The sequence below is a fragment of the Fukomys damarensis genome, unplaced genomic scaffold (assembly GCF_012274545.1).
Source record: "Fukomys damarensis isolate Sample0158 unplaced genomic scaffold, DMR_v1.0_HiC HiC_scaffold_2, whole genome shotgun sequence".
Classification (NCBI taxonomy): domain Eukaryota; kingdom Metazoa; phylum Chordata; class Mammalia; order Rodentia; family Bathyergidae; genus Fukomys; species Fukomys damarensis.
Genome location: NW_022900914.1, coordinates 38,022,036 through 38,037,400, shown reverse-complemented (window position 1 = coordinate 38,037,400; position 15,365 = coordinate 38,022,036). Strand labels below are relative to the sequence as shown.

Genomic DNA, 15,365 nt, shown 5'->3' with positions numbered 1-15,365 from the left:
TTTTGCATTTATTTAGACCTGTTCTGTGCGCCAGTACATGGTCTATTTTGGAGAATGATCCATGTGCAGCCAAAAAGAATGTATATTCTGATTTTTGAGGGTGGAATACTCTATAAACATCTATTAAGTCCATGTGTTCCAAAGCTTGGTTCAGTTCTATTATTTCATTGTTGATTTTCTGCCTAGATGATCTGTCAATTTGTGATAGTGGGGTATTTAAATCCCTGACTACAATTGTATTAGTGCTTATTTGTTTTTTCATGTTACTTAATATTTGTTTTATATAGCTGGGGGCATTTATATTTGGTGCATATATGTGTATGATTGTCAACTCTTCCTCTTGAATTGTTCCCTTTACAAGGATGTAGTGCCCTTCTTTGTCTCTCTTAATGAGTTTTGGTTTGAAATTTACTTTATCTGAGAATAAGATTGCTACCCCTGCTTTTTTCTGGACTCCTGACGCATGGAGAATTGTTTTCCATCCTTTCACTTTCAGTCTATGGACTTCCTTTTGCACTAGGTGTGTTTCTTGTATACAACATATTGTTGGATTTTGCTTCTTAATCCATTCTGCCAATCTGTTTCTCTTGATTGGTGAATTGAGGCCATTAACATTGATGGTTACAACTGATATATTTTGACTTATTCTTGTCATGTTTTTGTCCATTTGTTGACTCTTTTTACTTTTTCTCCCATCTCCTTTTAGTTTCTTGCCTTGCCTATTTGATTTGGTCTGTTGGGCCTCATGTTATTGTGAATTTCGTTGTCCTTTTCTAGGATATTGTTTAGAATTCCTTGCAGTGCTGGTTTGGTGTTCATGAAATTTCTCAGGTGCTCTTTGTCGTGGAAGTATTTTATTTCCCCATCTATTTTGAAAGAGAGTTTTGCAGGATACAAAAGTCTAGGTTGGAGATTCTTTTCTTTTAGGACTTGGAATACCTCACTCCAGGCTCTCCTTGACCTAAGGGTTTGTGTTGAAAAGTCTGCTGTGATTCTAATGGGCTTCCCTTTGCATGTGATTTGTTTCTTTTCTCTTACTGCTTGTAGTATTTTGTTTTTCTGTTGGATTTCTGGAATCTTGATTATTATATGTCTAGGTGTAGATTTTTTTTGATCGTGGCTAGTTGGGGTTCTATATGCCTCACTTATCTGTATGTCTAATTCTTCCCTTCTGTTTGGGAAGTTTTCTGTCATTAATTCTGTGAAGAGCTTTTTTATATCATTTGTGTTTTCTCCTGTTTTTTCATGAATTCCTATCAGTCTTATGTTATTTTTCTTTGTATCGTCTAGGAGTTGTTGGATTGATTTCTCATGATCCCTTACTGTTTTTAATAGACCTCTTTTTTCACGGTCACTGACTGCTATCCTATCTTCTATATCTGAAATTCTATCTTCGCAATCTTTTATTCTGTTGCGTACACTTTCAATAGAGTTTTTAATCTCCTGGATATCTGTTTGAATCTGTTTTATGGATTCCATTTCTTTCCTCTGTTGGGCATTCATTGTTTCCATTTCTTTCTTATGCTGAGTCTTCATGGCTTCTATCATGGTCTTGAGCTCATCTATTTTTTTGTCAGTTTCTGCTCTAGAGTCTCGAATCATGACTTCCATTTTGCTCATCATCTCTCTGGTTAACTGGGAAATTATTTCTGATTTGAATTTTTCTAGAGCCTGATTGATCTGTTTTGTTACCTCCTGTGCTATGGGTCCAGGGAGTCCTGTTGGTTCACTATCAGACTTTTCATCCTCATTTGTCCTACTATTTGCCATTGGTGAACTGGAAATCTGTTTTTGTGTCTTGCTTAAGTGTTTTCTCATTTTTATTTTTATTGTTGGGTTGTCCTTCTTTAATTTCTGGGTATTACTTAAATCTTCCTAATATAGTTGCGTTTTAGCTTTTGAGTTTCTAATGACTCATAGACATCCTCATTTTCATAATATCAGAGAAAACAACTCTTTAAATCATTCACAACCCTTTGTCCCAATTGATACATTCAGCAGCACAATGGGATCAGGCACAGCTTGCAAACTGACCACTTGTGGTAGTCATTAATGTATCCCCTTTAACTCATGTGAAGTAAATTAATTTCAAGAAGCAGCCCATAGTATGTTTGCAGTGAATATGCTTTTCAATATACCATCTTTACCATTTAGGATGGGGGGTTAGACTTAGAATGAGAGGATTAGATAAGTGAAAGAATTAGAGCAGGTTTGAAGTGAATCCAGAGGTTGTAGAATTACCTTACTATCTTTACAAAGCTATTAACTTCAGGGGGGATAGAGAGAGTGCAGGAATAAGGACAAGAATATATCCCCTTAACAATAACAGGCGCTTGCCTTCCCTTGAAGGTACAGAGCATGAGTGAGGTAAAATGACTGGAGAAAAGAACATAAAGAGAAACCCCTCCTAAAAACAAAAAATAATAAAAGAAGAAGTCTGAGTTAGGGCAGGAGCCGGAATAAAAAGGGAGATGAGGGACATTATGGTGGAGCAAGAGACTGAGTTGGAGAGAGAGGACAGAAAAGAGAAAGAAATTTTAGGGTGGAATGAGGAAAAGAAAAAAAGAGAGAAAAAGAAAAAAAAAAGAATTTGAAGGGCCTCTTTCAGACTGTCTCTGTTCTCACATTATACCACATGTACAGCCATATGCAGAACCGAATCCCCTGGTCTCAGCTAGCCAATGGCAGTTCCCCACGACTGAGATTGAACACAGTCTACAAGGCCTAACTTGAGTTTCCCTACCCTCAGGGTTGAACTCCACTCAGTTCTATTACAGGTTTCCCCTGCCCTTTCTTTAAAGATGTTCAAAGTTGGGAGCTCAGAAAACTACCCTTCATGAGAACGTATGGTTCTGCAGAGTTGGCCTAAGGACTGGCCCAATCAGGAGGTTTGAGAATGGGGGGGAAGGTCGTGGGGGTGTTTCAAGGGCACCCGTGCGGCTACCTTCCTCGCTGGGTCTGTTGTCACGCAGTTCGGGAGGTCGTGCATGCGCTGGGTGATCTCAGGCAGGCAGGCAGCTGAAGAGACCCCCTCTGGGGTCTTTGGGTCCTTGCTGGGTCTGTGTCGCGCAGTCCGGGAGGTTGCACACCTGCCGGGTGATCTCAGGCAGGCAGGCAGCTGAAGAGACCCCCTCCGGGGTCTTTGGGTCCTTGCTGGGTCTCTTGTTGCGCAGTCTGGGCCATTTGTTTTTTTAGATGAGATCTCACTCCATTGCCCATGCTGGCCTGGAACTTGTGGGCTCAAAGTGATCCTCTTGCCTCAGCCTCCTGAGTAGCTGGCACTACTGATGTGCATTGCCATACCTAGCTGCTTAACTCATAAACTTCCTTCAAATTCATACTTTAGAGTAAGCATATAATGGAAAGGGCATTAAGCCAGGCATGGTGGCATACATCCGGATCCTCAGCACTCTGGGAGGCTGAGGCTGAAGAAGATTGCAAGTTAGAGTTCATCCTGGGCAATGTAGTGACTTAGCAAGACTCTGTCTCAGAATTTTAAAAGGACTGGGATGTAGCTGAATTGGAAGGTCCTGGGTTTAATCACCAGTACTAAACACACCCCCCACACACACACACAGACACCCCCCCCCCACACTCTAGTTTTTAATCCCTAAGGGTGATAACATTTGTTGGCGATAGTAAAACCATGAAGCTGCTCATTCATTTTTCATTTCTTTTCTAGTTATCATACTCAGTATGTTTCCACTGACTGAGGAAAACAAGCATGTGGCCCAGTTGTTGTTCAACACTGGTACCTGTCCAAGATGTATCTTCAGATTCTGTGGTGTGGATTTTCATACACCTTACAGACTTCCATATAAGGTATTTTCATTTTTTAAAGGTAGAAGTAGTTTTTTGTGTCTTTTTTTTTTTCCTGGTACTGGGAATCGAACTTGGGTCTTTGCTTTTGTGAGGCAGGCAGCGGAACGACCGAGCTAAATCCCTGGCCCTTTCTGTGTCTTAAAATAAATATTTGTATCTTCAAAGGCAAGTATCTATAACCCTTGATTAAATTAAAAAATATATAATGAAATAATTACTGATAATGGTAATTTTGGAATTGCCATTATATTAAAAAATTAATCTCAGGAATGTAAGTTGCTTCTGAAATGATTATATCTAGCATTTAGTATAGAGGGATCTTTGTGGAGGAATTCCCTGGTACATTTACTATCTGTGTAGACCTTTCCTAATGGGTATCCAAACAGAATTATCACAAAATATTGCTTTTCACCAGATATTATTTTATTTTTATTTTTATTTTTGGATTTTTGAGACAGGGTCTCACTATGTAGTTGAGACTAACCTGGAACTCACTGTGTAGCCCAGGCTGGTCTGGAACTCACGGTGATCCTTCTGCCTCAGCCGCCCGAGTGCTGGGATTACAGGCGTGCGCCACCACTCCCGGCCTTCACCAGATATTATTAAGGTATAATAGGAAGGGGTGATAGTCCTGATCTCTTCTATTAAGTGGCAGCATTATGGGTTTGATTGCTTTTTTTCTTCCTCTGTATTGCCATTTTTGTGCTAGAGTTTGAATTCAGGGCTTCATGGTAGGCAAATATTCTACTATTGAGAATATCCTTAGCCTATCATTTGTATTTATACATCTGTATTGTCATGCATCATTTTATGAAGGGGATATTTTCTGAGAAGTACATCCTTAGGTGATTTTGTGACTGTGTGAACATCACAGTATGTACTTAAACTAAGATGGCTACTGTGTCACTAGGCAACAGAATTTTTTTTTTTTTTGGTACCAGGGATTGAATTTGGGTCCTTGTGCTTGTGAGACAGGCGGTGGAACCACTGAGCTAATTCCCTGACCCTAAGGTAACAGAATCTTAAGGGGCTACTATTTATATATGAAGTCCACTGTTGATGGAGACAGGTGGTACATAACTGGATTCGGAACCCTATAAAATAAATGCTTATTATCATTATTACTGCTAGTACTGACAACAAAAGTTAGCAGAGATCTTTGACATTTATGGCAATACACAGAGAACTTTATCATTTAATAGAATACTTTCACATAAAATATAGAATATTTGTGAAATATGTTTGATTCAATAGTAACATTCTTTCAGAAGCAAATAGTAATGTTTCTTATTTTAAACAGTGCCGAGGAGTTAGTCATAGCTATAATTTTTCCTATATGATTAGTTCCTATTATTTTGGAAATAGTAATAAAGCTTACCATTACTATATATCAGGCTCTCATATAACCCTCATAATAACCTATTAGGTAAATACATACTATAATTGTCTCTATTTTCAGATGAAGAAACTCAGACACAGAGGGCCGGGGATTTAGCTCAGCGGTTCGGTGGCCTGCCTTGCAAGCACAAGGACCCGAGTTCAATCCCCGGTACCAAAAAAAAAAAAAACGAAACTGAGACACAGAAAGGTTAAGCAACTTGCCCAAAGCTACTTAAGTGAGCAATCTGGGATTTGACAGTCTGTCTGAATCTAAAGCCTAGGATTTGGTGCTAGAAGACATGAATTTGAATTCCAGTTTTACCACTTTCTAGCTTCAGTTTACTCTTCTGTATGAGCATAACACTTGCCTCATAAGATTTTAAAAGACAGTATCTAATAAGTATGTGAAAACACTTTGACAACTGGCAGTGATACATATGTGATGATGATTAATATATATGTGTATATTCGCTACATACAACGTGAAAGTGAAGTAATAGGACTGTTTTTGTGTAGCTTTCCTTATACATTTTGTTTGTTTGTTTGTTTGAGACAGAGTCTCACTATGTAGTCCAGACTGGCCTTAAACTCACTCTGTAGTCCAAGCTGGCCTCAAATTTGCTGCAATCCTCCTGCCTCAGCTTCCCAAATGCTGGAATTACAGGCATGTGCACCACCATACCTGGAACTTTATATATTTTTAAAGATATTGCAGTCTATTATTTTATACCCATGCTGTAAGATTCAAAATATGTATTATACAGCCTGGCAAGCATGAGGACCTGAGTTTGATCCCCAGTCCCTCCCCCCCCAAAATGTATTATATAGAGATGGTTACCAGCTGTAATTTATAACATAAAAAAGATGTAAAGATATGTGAAGACTAAATACTCTTAAATTTTGATCTGTTCAACTCATATTACTAAATATGTATTGTGGATCTATTTGTACTATTATACTGACATTTCAGGAATTATGTAATAATAAATATATTTGTGTGGGTCATAATTAGCTATATGTGTATATATACTTTTGTTAAAATAGAAGAGCTAATGTCTCAGGGCTGGGGATTAGGCTCAGTGGTTCTGCTGCCTGCCTGGCAAGTGCAAGGTCTTGAGGTCGATTTCCGGTACCAAAAAAAAAAAAGCTGTTTCAATAAAATTACTTAAATTTGTTTGAATGAAAGATTTTTTTCCCTTGAGTCAGTATAATCTAAATGCATTTCATAAAGATATTCAACTAAATAATAAAACTTATCCTATATAGAAGAAAGGGGAAAAGTCCTCTGACATTTAGATGAGTAGAATATTTGAACTATGAGAATGTTTTCAAAAGAATGCCATTTTTTACATTCTTATACAAAGAATGACAAATTACATAAACCAGAATATAGGAGAGGTCTTCTTTTAATTAATACATATAAATCACTTGTAATTTTGGTGCCAAATTTCAGTACTGCCAGCATCTGTGTACTTTGTGTAATAAATTGTCTCAAAGTGATTTTTACTTAATAGATCTATATTCTGTGTCTAATAATGAAATTTTACATTGCACCAGTCTTTATGAGATTTTAGTGATTGGGAGGTTGTTAAATAGTTTAGCAAGGATGGAAATTCAGTTTTACTTTTATTCTTTCTTTTTTTTGCAGGACTAAGGTTTGAACCTAGGGCTTCCAGTGTGCCAAGCAGGTGTTCTACCACTGAGCTACCTCCCCAGCCCAGCTTATTAATTAGAATGAAAGTTTGTTTTACTGAAATTAGCAAGCAAATAACACTCACAGTAGAACTATAAACCAAATGAATACATTTATTGATGGAGCATTTCTGCCTAAGATTGAGAATTTCAGCATCACTAATATATAGAACTTTTTAAAGAAAATATTTCCACATATGTAATAGGAGTTTTAGTTAAGTCTCCCTAGAAAGCTAATGCTGGCTAAGAAAATAAACTGATTGTTTCAAGATTGATTGTACAATTCTCTAATGCATCAAAATTTTTACTTGTTTTCCTGCTTCATTTTTTTCTAGAAACCCATAAGGGCATTATAAAAGGGTTATTGCTTTTTTGTTGTTGTTGTTAATTTTTCAGGAGTTGCTCCATGATCTACAGAAATTTTTGGAGACTGAAAAAGATGAATTAATTTTGGAAGTTCTAAATCCACCCCCCAAGAAAATTAGGCTGCAAGAATTGGAAGATGGGATCGATAATCTGAGTCAAAATGGAGAGGGCAGGAACTCTGTTATTGACAATGGAAGTGTTGCTTCCAAGAACTCAAATTTAAATGTATGTAATGTTTGTCTAGGGATTCTTCAAGAATTCTGTGAGAAAGAATTCATTAAAAAGGTAAATTAGTAATTTATTACAGATATAATTATGTAGAGATTTTTAGTTGTAAGGTTTAGAATTCATGTATGGAAAGGAACAGTACTACTCATTTTGACTTGTTTCATACCAATGAATCATTAAAATGTTTTTTTGTTTTGTTTTGTTTTTTGAGACAGGGTCTCACTATGTAGTTGAGACTGACCTGGAACTCACTATGTAGCCCAGGCTGGTCTTGAACTCACACAGCAGTTCTCCTGCCTCAGCCTCCTGAGTGCTGGATTACAGGCATGCACCACCATGCCCAGCCATTAAAATGTTTTTTTAATTTAAAGAAACAAAAGCCTGCCACTCTGAAATTCCTTTGTGTCAACATGTGTGAAAATTAATGAACTGTTTCTGTGTATTTCATTCACGAGTGCTGTTCAACTGAAGAAAATTATAGCAATTTATTTTCCTCTTGTTCTTTAACATAACTAAAGTTAAAGTTTATTTTTCCTGTTATTACCTAGAAAAGACAAATGTTATAGCTTTTTTGTGTATGTGATGTGTGTTTGTTTTTTTTGATACTGGGATTGAACTCAGGACTTGAGTTTGTGAGGCAGGTGCAGCGCCACTGAGCTAAATTCCCAGTGCATAAATGTTACAGCTTTGTAAAAGGTAAATGGTTGGATGTAGAATTGCCTTTTGTTTACTGCAGCAGAGAATGTTATATTTTATTTCCTTTTATTTGAAAACATTTAAAAAATTATGAAATGACCTAATAGAAAACTATTTTGATACCCAGATTATTTTGCAGTTGTCAGTTCTAGCTGTTTTCATACCTGACAATATTAGTCTTCTGGGCCATAGTGAGCAAAAACAAGATGTTTATGAGAGGGATTTTTAAAAATTTTATTTTGCGGTGCTGGGGATGGAAGCCATCACCTGGTGCATGCTAGTAAGTGCCCTTCTATTGAGCTACATTCTCAGCCCTCAAAGGTGAAAGTTTGAAATTTTTGTAGTGTTATTTCCTGAACCAGAAATTTATGTGATTAGACTAATATTTTCAGCAACTTGTGGGGATTTACATAACTATAATACTTTTTTAGGTATGCCAAAAGGTTGAGACCTCTGGGTTTGAATTCACCAACTTGGTATTTTCAGTCTCCTTCCCACCACAGATATCTGTAAGAGAGGTAAGATCATTTACACACATAAAATTATATGTGAAATGCACACGAGGAATTTCTCAACACAGGCATGTAGAAATCCTATTGTTTTTTTCTATTTTGTGTATTTATTGAATGATTGAAGAAATTTATAGCTGCTTACTAATACTTGTTAAATGATTGGATAGAAAAGGAATTATTAGTTTCAGTCAGTTTATTCATCTCAGAATATTTTTTTTTTCCCCTTTTGGTGCTTGGGATCAAACCTAGTGCTTTCCACTGCCCCACCCTTTTTCCTTTACTTTTGTTTTTGAGACAAGGTCTTGCTATGTGTAGTTCAGGTAGGCCTTGTACTCATTAAGTAGTCTAGGCTGGCTTCAGACTTGCAGTGATCCTCCTTCCTTAGCCTCCCAAGCAAACCCAGGGCTTTTCAAATGCTAAGCACTTGCTCTAACCCCAGCCCCATACCATATTTTTAAAAGATGATCATTCATTAGCAGATATTTACTGAGTGTTAACTCTTGGTGAAGCATGATAGTCAGAGAAAGAGATTTAGCCAGAACTCCAGAGATCTTTTAAGGCAGATATGAACATTTTGGAGTAGTCCTAGTATAGGGTCATTTTAGTTATGAGGAACTTTCTTATTCTCTGGAGTAAAATATAAAAAGCAGCTTCCAAGCTGGGCGTGATGACGCACACTTGTAATCCCAGCACTCGGGAGGCTGAGGCAGGAGGATTGCGGTTAATTCAAGACCAGCCTGGGCTACATAGTGAGTTCCAGGTCAGTTTCAACTACATAGTGAGACCCTGTCTCAAAAAACTGAAAAAAAAACCAAAAACAAAACAGCTTTCCTTCAATAAAAGAAAGGGAGAGAAATAGCCTCATGTTGATCTGTTTTTTGTTTAAGTGGAAAAATAAACATAGAACTGCCTTTGTTAGTACTGTAAAATGAAGTATAAAGAAAAATTCCATAATCTTGAAATGCAACCATGGGTTCTAAACATATCCACTTACATTTATGAGGTATCTTTCCTCTAAGAATTCCAAAGCATCACTAGAATATTATATTTTATCCCATTACTTTCTTTGAGTGAGCATGTTTATTAGCCACAAGTAAACTAGAGACTTAATTAAGACTTACTGAAGCTGGATAGAATGTTAGAGAACTTGGAAGTGAACAAAAGAGTAAAATGATTGTAAGTGGTATCTGTTCATGACAATGGATTGATGATAATATTCCAGAGTTCATAAACACTTGAATCATTTTTTAGTCAATCATCAAAGCATTGCTCACTGACAATTCATGTTTAGGTCCAGTTTTGGTGGATGGAAATAGATTTCCAAAAATTAAGTGACTCAAAAGTTACAGTGTTTGAGTACTAAAAATAGGACTTAGAAGTATATTTTCTTTTCTTTTTTTTTTTTTTTTTTTTTTGTACCAGGGATTGAACTCAGGACCTTGTATTTGCAAGGCAGGTGCAGTTCCATTGAGCTAAATCCCCAGCCCATAGAAGTACATTTTCTAAAAAAATGAGAAAATGAAAAAAAAAATGGAAATAAAGTGTTTGTAAATAGGGAGGTGAGGAGGAGGTGAAGGGAGGGCAGGGACAAGGGGAGAAAATAAAAACCAAGACCTGTCATGTAAAGGTACAAGATCCCAATAATGAATGTAACTGTACTGTATTCCTAAAATGTACCAATAAACTCAATGAGAAAAAAAAAGTACATTTTCTAACTGTGGTTATATATCTTACCACCAAAACTTTCCCTTTCAAAATTTGTGTTTTTTGTATTAAAAATTATTATCACATATTAGCAATATTAATTTAATATTTATTAAATACTGAGATATTTATATTTCTTATCAGAAATAGAAGGTTCTGTTTTTAAACATAAATATATTCTGCTTAAACTCTTTCTTTTTTGAGATGGTCGTGGTGGCACATGCCTGTAATCCCAGCACTCAGGAGGCTGAGGCAGGAGGATTGCTGTGAGTTCGAGACCAGCCTAGGCTACATAGTGAGTTCCAGGTCATTCTCAACTACATAGTGAGAGACCCTGTCTCAATAAACCCAAACAAACAAACAAACAAACAAACAAAACCCCCCCAAAAAAGTCTTTCTTTTTTTAATTATTTTAACAAGTAAACTATTTTAGCAGAAATATATGATGTTCCATGGAGAATTTCCATAGTTTAATGTGTTGTTTTATTATTTTTATTTTTGTTACTGGGTAGCATTCTTATCTATTTAAGAAGAATAATTATTCAGGCCAGCCATAGTGGCGCACACCTGTAATCCCAGCACTCAGGAGGATGAGGTAGGAGGATTGCTCTAAGTTCAAGTCCAGCCTGAACTACATGGTTAGACCCTGTCTCAAAAAAATTAATAGTTTTTTTTTCTGTGCCCTCCCTTCACCCCTCCTCCCCTCCTCATTTACAAACACTTTATTTACATTTTTTCATTTTCTGATTTTTTTTTCTTTTTCCTTATTACCTTTCCCCTACCCTTCCCACTTTCCCTACACCTTTAACCCTTTTCTTCCTATTTCACATTGTCAATTATCTCATTAAGATTTTATGTACTATTATAGTTTTTCACACCAGAGAAACTATTTGGTATTTACACATGTGTGACTTATTTATTTCACTTAGGAGTATATCCTCAATATGTATCCCATTTTCCTATGAATGAATCTAATTTCTCATTCTTTATGGCTGAGTAGTATTCCATTTTATAGAAAAACCACATCTTCTTTATCCAGTTTCCAACTGATGGGCAAATGGGCTGTTTCCAAGATTTAGCTATTATAAACTGTGCCGCTATAAACATGAGTGCGCATATATCACTGTGGATGATTCCTTTAATTCTTTTGGAAAAATACCCAGCAGAGGGATGGCTGGGTCAAATGGAACCTCTAGTTCCAGCTCTTTGAGGTCTCTCCATATTGATTAATGATTATTTTTATATAAAATTATAATAATCAAGAAATTTAAGGTTCACTTTGTGATTTTCTTTTTGTTATGTTGTATTACTTTCTTTTTGTTTTGTTTTTTTGAGACAGGGTCTTACTATGTAGTTGAGACTGACCTGAAACTCACTATATAGCCCAGGCCGGTCTCAAACTCAGCGATCCTCCTGCCTCAGCCTCCTGAGTGCTGGGATTACAGGAGTGTGCCACCACGCCTGGCTGTATTACTTTCTTTTATTGCTACATTTTATTACTTTTTTAGAGTTAAGGAATGCTATGCAAGCCAGATTGAAAATAAATTACTCTTCAGAGTACTTATTTATTACATATCACAATTTAAACTAATTGTATGTCTTAATATTCTTGCATTTTGAATATAAATTCTGTGACTTCTTTAGTGCTGTGTTCTGCATTGTGGCTTTCATTTTAAATCTTTTTTTCTGGTACCAGGGATTGAACTCGGGTCCTTGTGCTTGCGAGGCAGGTGCCAAAACCACTGAGCTTCAGCTTAAATCTTGTAAATTATTATTTTTTTCTTGTAAATTATTTTTAACTTATAACTTGTCTATGTATAGAATAAACATGAATATACATGGAATTGATTGATGTAATTTATTTTAGAATTTAGTGGAATATAGTTAATTTCAAGTACTTTTCTCCACTTCTAAGCAGGAAATTATGATCACAGATATACTGAATGGAAACAAATATTTTATAAGTATGGGGGTATTATATTTCTGCTTACAAAAGAACTAAGGAAAGGAGTAACCTAGATAAAGTATTTTTTATCAGGAGTAGAATGCTTGCCTGATGTGTGTGAGGCCTTGGCTTTGGTCCCCTGTATGACCAAAAAAAAAAAATCAAACTATAAAATTTATGTGAACCCAGCTCTATTCTTGACTTTACCTATTTATTTCTGGTGAGAAGTCAGAGTTTTTTTTTAATCATCATTATAAAAACATTAATTGAAAAGTTTAGGAAGAAAGACTAGTGTCAGTGCGATCATCATCATTTTACACTGAGTTTGGGAGAGAATGGAGGGAGGGATGGAGATGTCTCCTAAATGTGCTTTCTTAGGAACTAGTTGTTGTCAGGACAGCTTTAAACTGAATGCTACTAAAGGGGAAGCATATTAATTGATGCAACACTGTTAGAAAGTAAGACATTGTAGTGTCATGATCACAAAAGACAAAATAAGTAGCCAAATATGATGTTTAGTTTCCAAAGTCTATAATGACATACAAAATTTGAATGATAAAGTTGAGATTATAAGGGAAAAGAGTAAATATCTCATGACTCATAGTGATTTTTGAGCGTGGGCTTACCACTCAAATATAACAATGGAAAGATAAGTCATTTTTAAAAATAAGGCTTAGATTTGTTCAAAGGAAAGATAACTACATAGAAAATTGAAGGGCCTTGAATTTAGCTGAGTGGCACTGCACCCTGCCTCGCAAGCACAAAAGCACAAGGACCTGAGTTCAATTCCCTGTACCAAAAAAAAAAAAAAAGAAAAAGAAAATTAAGACATGAGAATAGAAGGAGGTTAAACATCATCAAAAGGAAACTAAAAGAAAGAACCAGGGATAGATAGAGAAGTGGAAGCAGGCTGTTTGCCACCTATATGAGGTGGCGGGTGATGAGGTAGCACGCAGAGAAGACAATCATAAGGCTTAGTGGATTAGGTTGTATAGGAGACTCCTAGGTTCTAGGCACTTAATGGAAATTGTATTTGGCTAAAAGTACATTACGTGATACCTTGTGGATTGGAATGGTTACTTCTCGTAGAGTAGTTCTCAAACCTTAACATGTATCAGATTCTCTTGGAGAATTTACCAAGAATCTTCCCAGAGATTCTAATACAGTAGATCAGAAGAGGCCCAGGAATTTGCATTTGTGACAAGGTGCTTCTGGTGCTACCATTACAAGCACTACACTTTGAGAGCGACTGTCCTACAGAATTAGTAAGTGGTTTTTTTTTTTGGTTTTTTGAGACAGGGTCTCACTATGTCTCACAGCGATCCTCCTGCCTCAGCCTCCTAAGTGCTGGGATTACAAGCATGTGCCACCATGCCCGGCTTCAGAATTAGTAAGTTTTTAAAGTTTGTATGCCTGAAAGGAAGGAGAAACAGGAGAATTAGAATATAGTGTATACTTTTGATAGATTTCAAACAGCCCAAAGTGCAATCGAAGAAAAATGGCACAGGAATCTGGGCTAAAAGATAAATTACAAGGATTAGGAAGTTTAAAGAATGTATAATTAAGACTTCAAGCCAAATTATCCCAACCAATAAAAGAAAGATTAGGGGGAAAATATGTCCAATAAAAAAGATATGGGACTTGCAAGCGCAAGAACCGAGTTCAATCCCCACCTGTGCTACGTGTGTTTACATAAGTATTTGTACTTATATATTTATTTGGTTTTTTATTTTGAAAAAATTGAAAACAGTACAACTAGCCCAATGAACTTCTGTTTAACCATCACCCACATCCAAAAGCTAAGTTTTTTGCACACCTGAGATCAGTTTTGAAAGAAATACAGGAAAAGTGAAATCAAATGAATGCAAATGTAAGAAGGAGGCTTAAATCTATTATAACTGGCAAGTGGAAGCTAAAGGCACTAATGAAGAGAAGCTTGCAAGAATTGCTAAGAAAGATATTTAAAGTTATGTTAGTATAAGAAAAAAGATGGAAAGTGAGATGGATTTGCTATTTGAAACTGATGACATACTGCTGATAGTGTTATAGAGAAAGCAGAATTCTGAAAAACGTAGTGTGTTTCTCTTCTTTCTGTCAAATTGATATTTCTTTCTGAAAATTGATATTCATACTGCAAAGGCTTGAATGATCATTGATAAGGAAGAACTGGTTGCCAACATAGAGCAGATTCACTAAGAACAAATCATTCCTGCAACATTTCTTCCTTTTACGGGCTGGCAGTACTAGTAGAACAGAGAAATATAGTAGCCCTACTGTACCAATATTCAGCAAGTCTTTTGACCAAACTTTTTCCCCATAATAACTTCCTGAAAGTGGCAGGAAGCATGAACAGGACCTGAAGATGGTTGGATTGTACCAGACTAACCATATCCAAAAGGAGCTGACTAGTAACTAGTACCAAAGTGGACTGCAAAGTTTTTCTGCAAATGTGGTCTGAAGATCAACCTTGTAAAACTTTCGTGGGGGAAGGTGTTGAAAATAGATTGCTAGACCTTTCCTCAAACCTCCTAAATCATCTTCACCCCAAGTCATCAGAAGCAGGGTATAGGAGTTCCTTAACAGTTCATGTACACAGTGAAATTCAAAAGTCACTGAACTTCAGGGAGATTTCTTATGTGGTACAGGATTCTTTTGTCCTGTTCCTAATTTCTATCAGTGATGATAGAGTGTATACTGTAGGAATACATGACACAGAGTTGGGTATAGCAGATAGGTTGAGTGTTTAGAATTAAGATTCCAAAAGATTTTGAACAGGGAAAATCTAACAGTATGAAATTTAATAGGAGTAACCATAGGTCTTTACTTGGGTTTAAAAAAACAACTTCCGAGTAAAAGATGAGGCAGGATTGGCTTAGAATCTGTGTTTATAGAAAAGGTTGCGAGGTTTCAGTAAAGAATTAATGATGCTGGGGATGTACCTCAGTGGCACTGTGTCTTCCTGACAAGTACGAGTTCGATCCCCAGTATTGTAAAAAAAAAAAAAAAAAAAAAAAAAAAAA

At 36.3% G+C, this 15,365-nt stretch overlaps 1 protein-coding gene across 8 annotated transcripts in view; it reads left to right on the top strand.

The window, feature by feature from the left end:
• Pus10 (pseudouridine synthase 10) overlaps nucleotides 1-15,365 on the top strand; it is an 83,185-nt gene that overhangs the window by 7,038 nt on the left and 60,782 nt on the right. For 5 of the 8 annotated variants that reach the window (XM_010609792.3, XM_010609794.2, XM_010609793.3 and 2 more), the window contains exons 2-4: nucleotides 3,683-3,822; nucleotides 7,291-7,545; nucleotides 8,616-8,702. The exons of 1 other annotated variant lie outside the window; for it this stretch is intronic. In XM_010609792.3, the coding sequence (XP_010608094.1) occupies nucleotides 3,697-3,822; nucleotides 7,291-7,545; nucleotides 8,616-8,702 (468 nt within the window). In that variant the 5' untranslated portion in view covers nucleotides 3,683-3,696. The remainder of the gene's footprint in view (nucleotides 1-3,682; nucleotides 3,823-7,290; nucleotides 7,546-8,615; nucleotides 8,703-15,365) is intronic. 2 more of the 8 variants (XM_033764194.1, XM_033764196.1) reach the window with 2 other exon arrangements.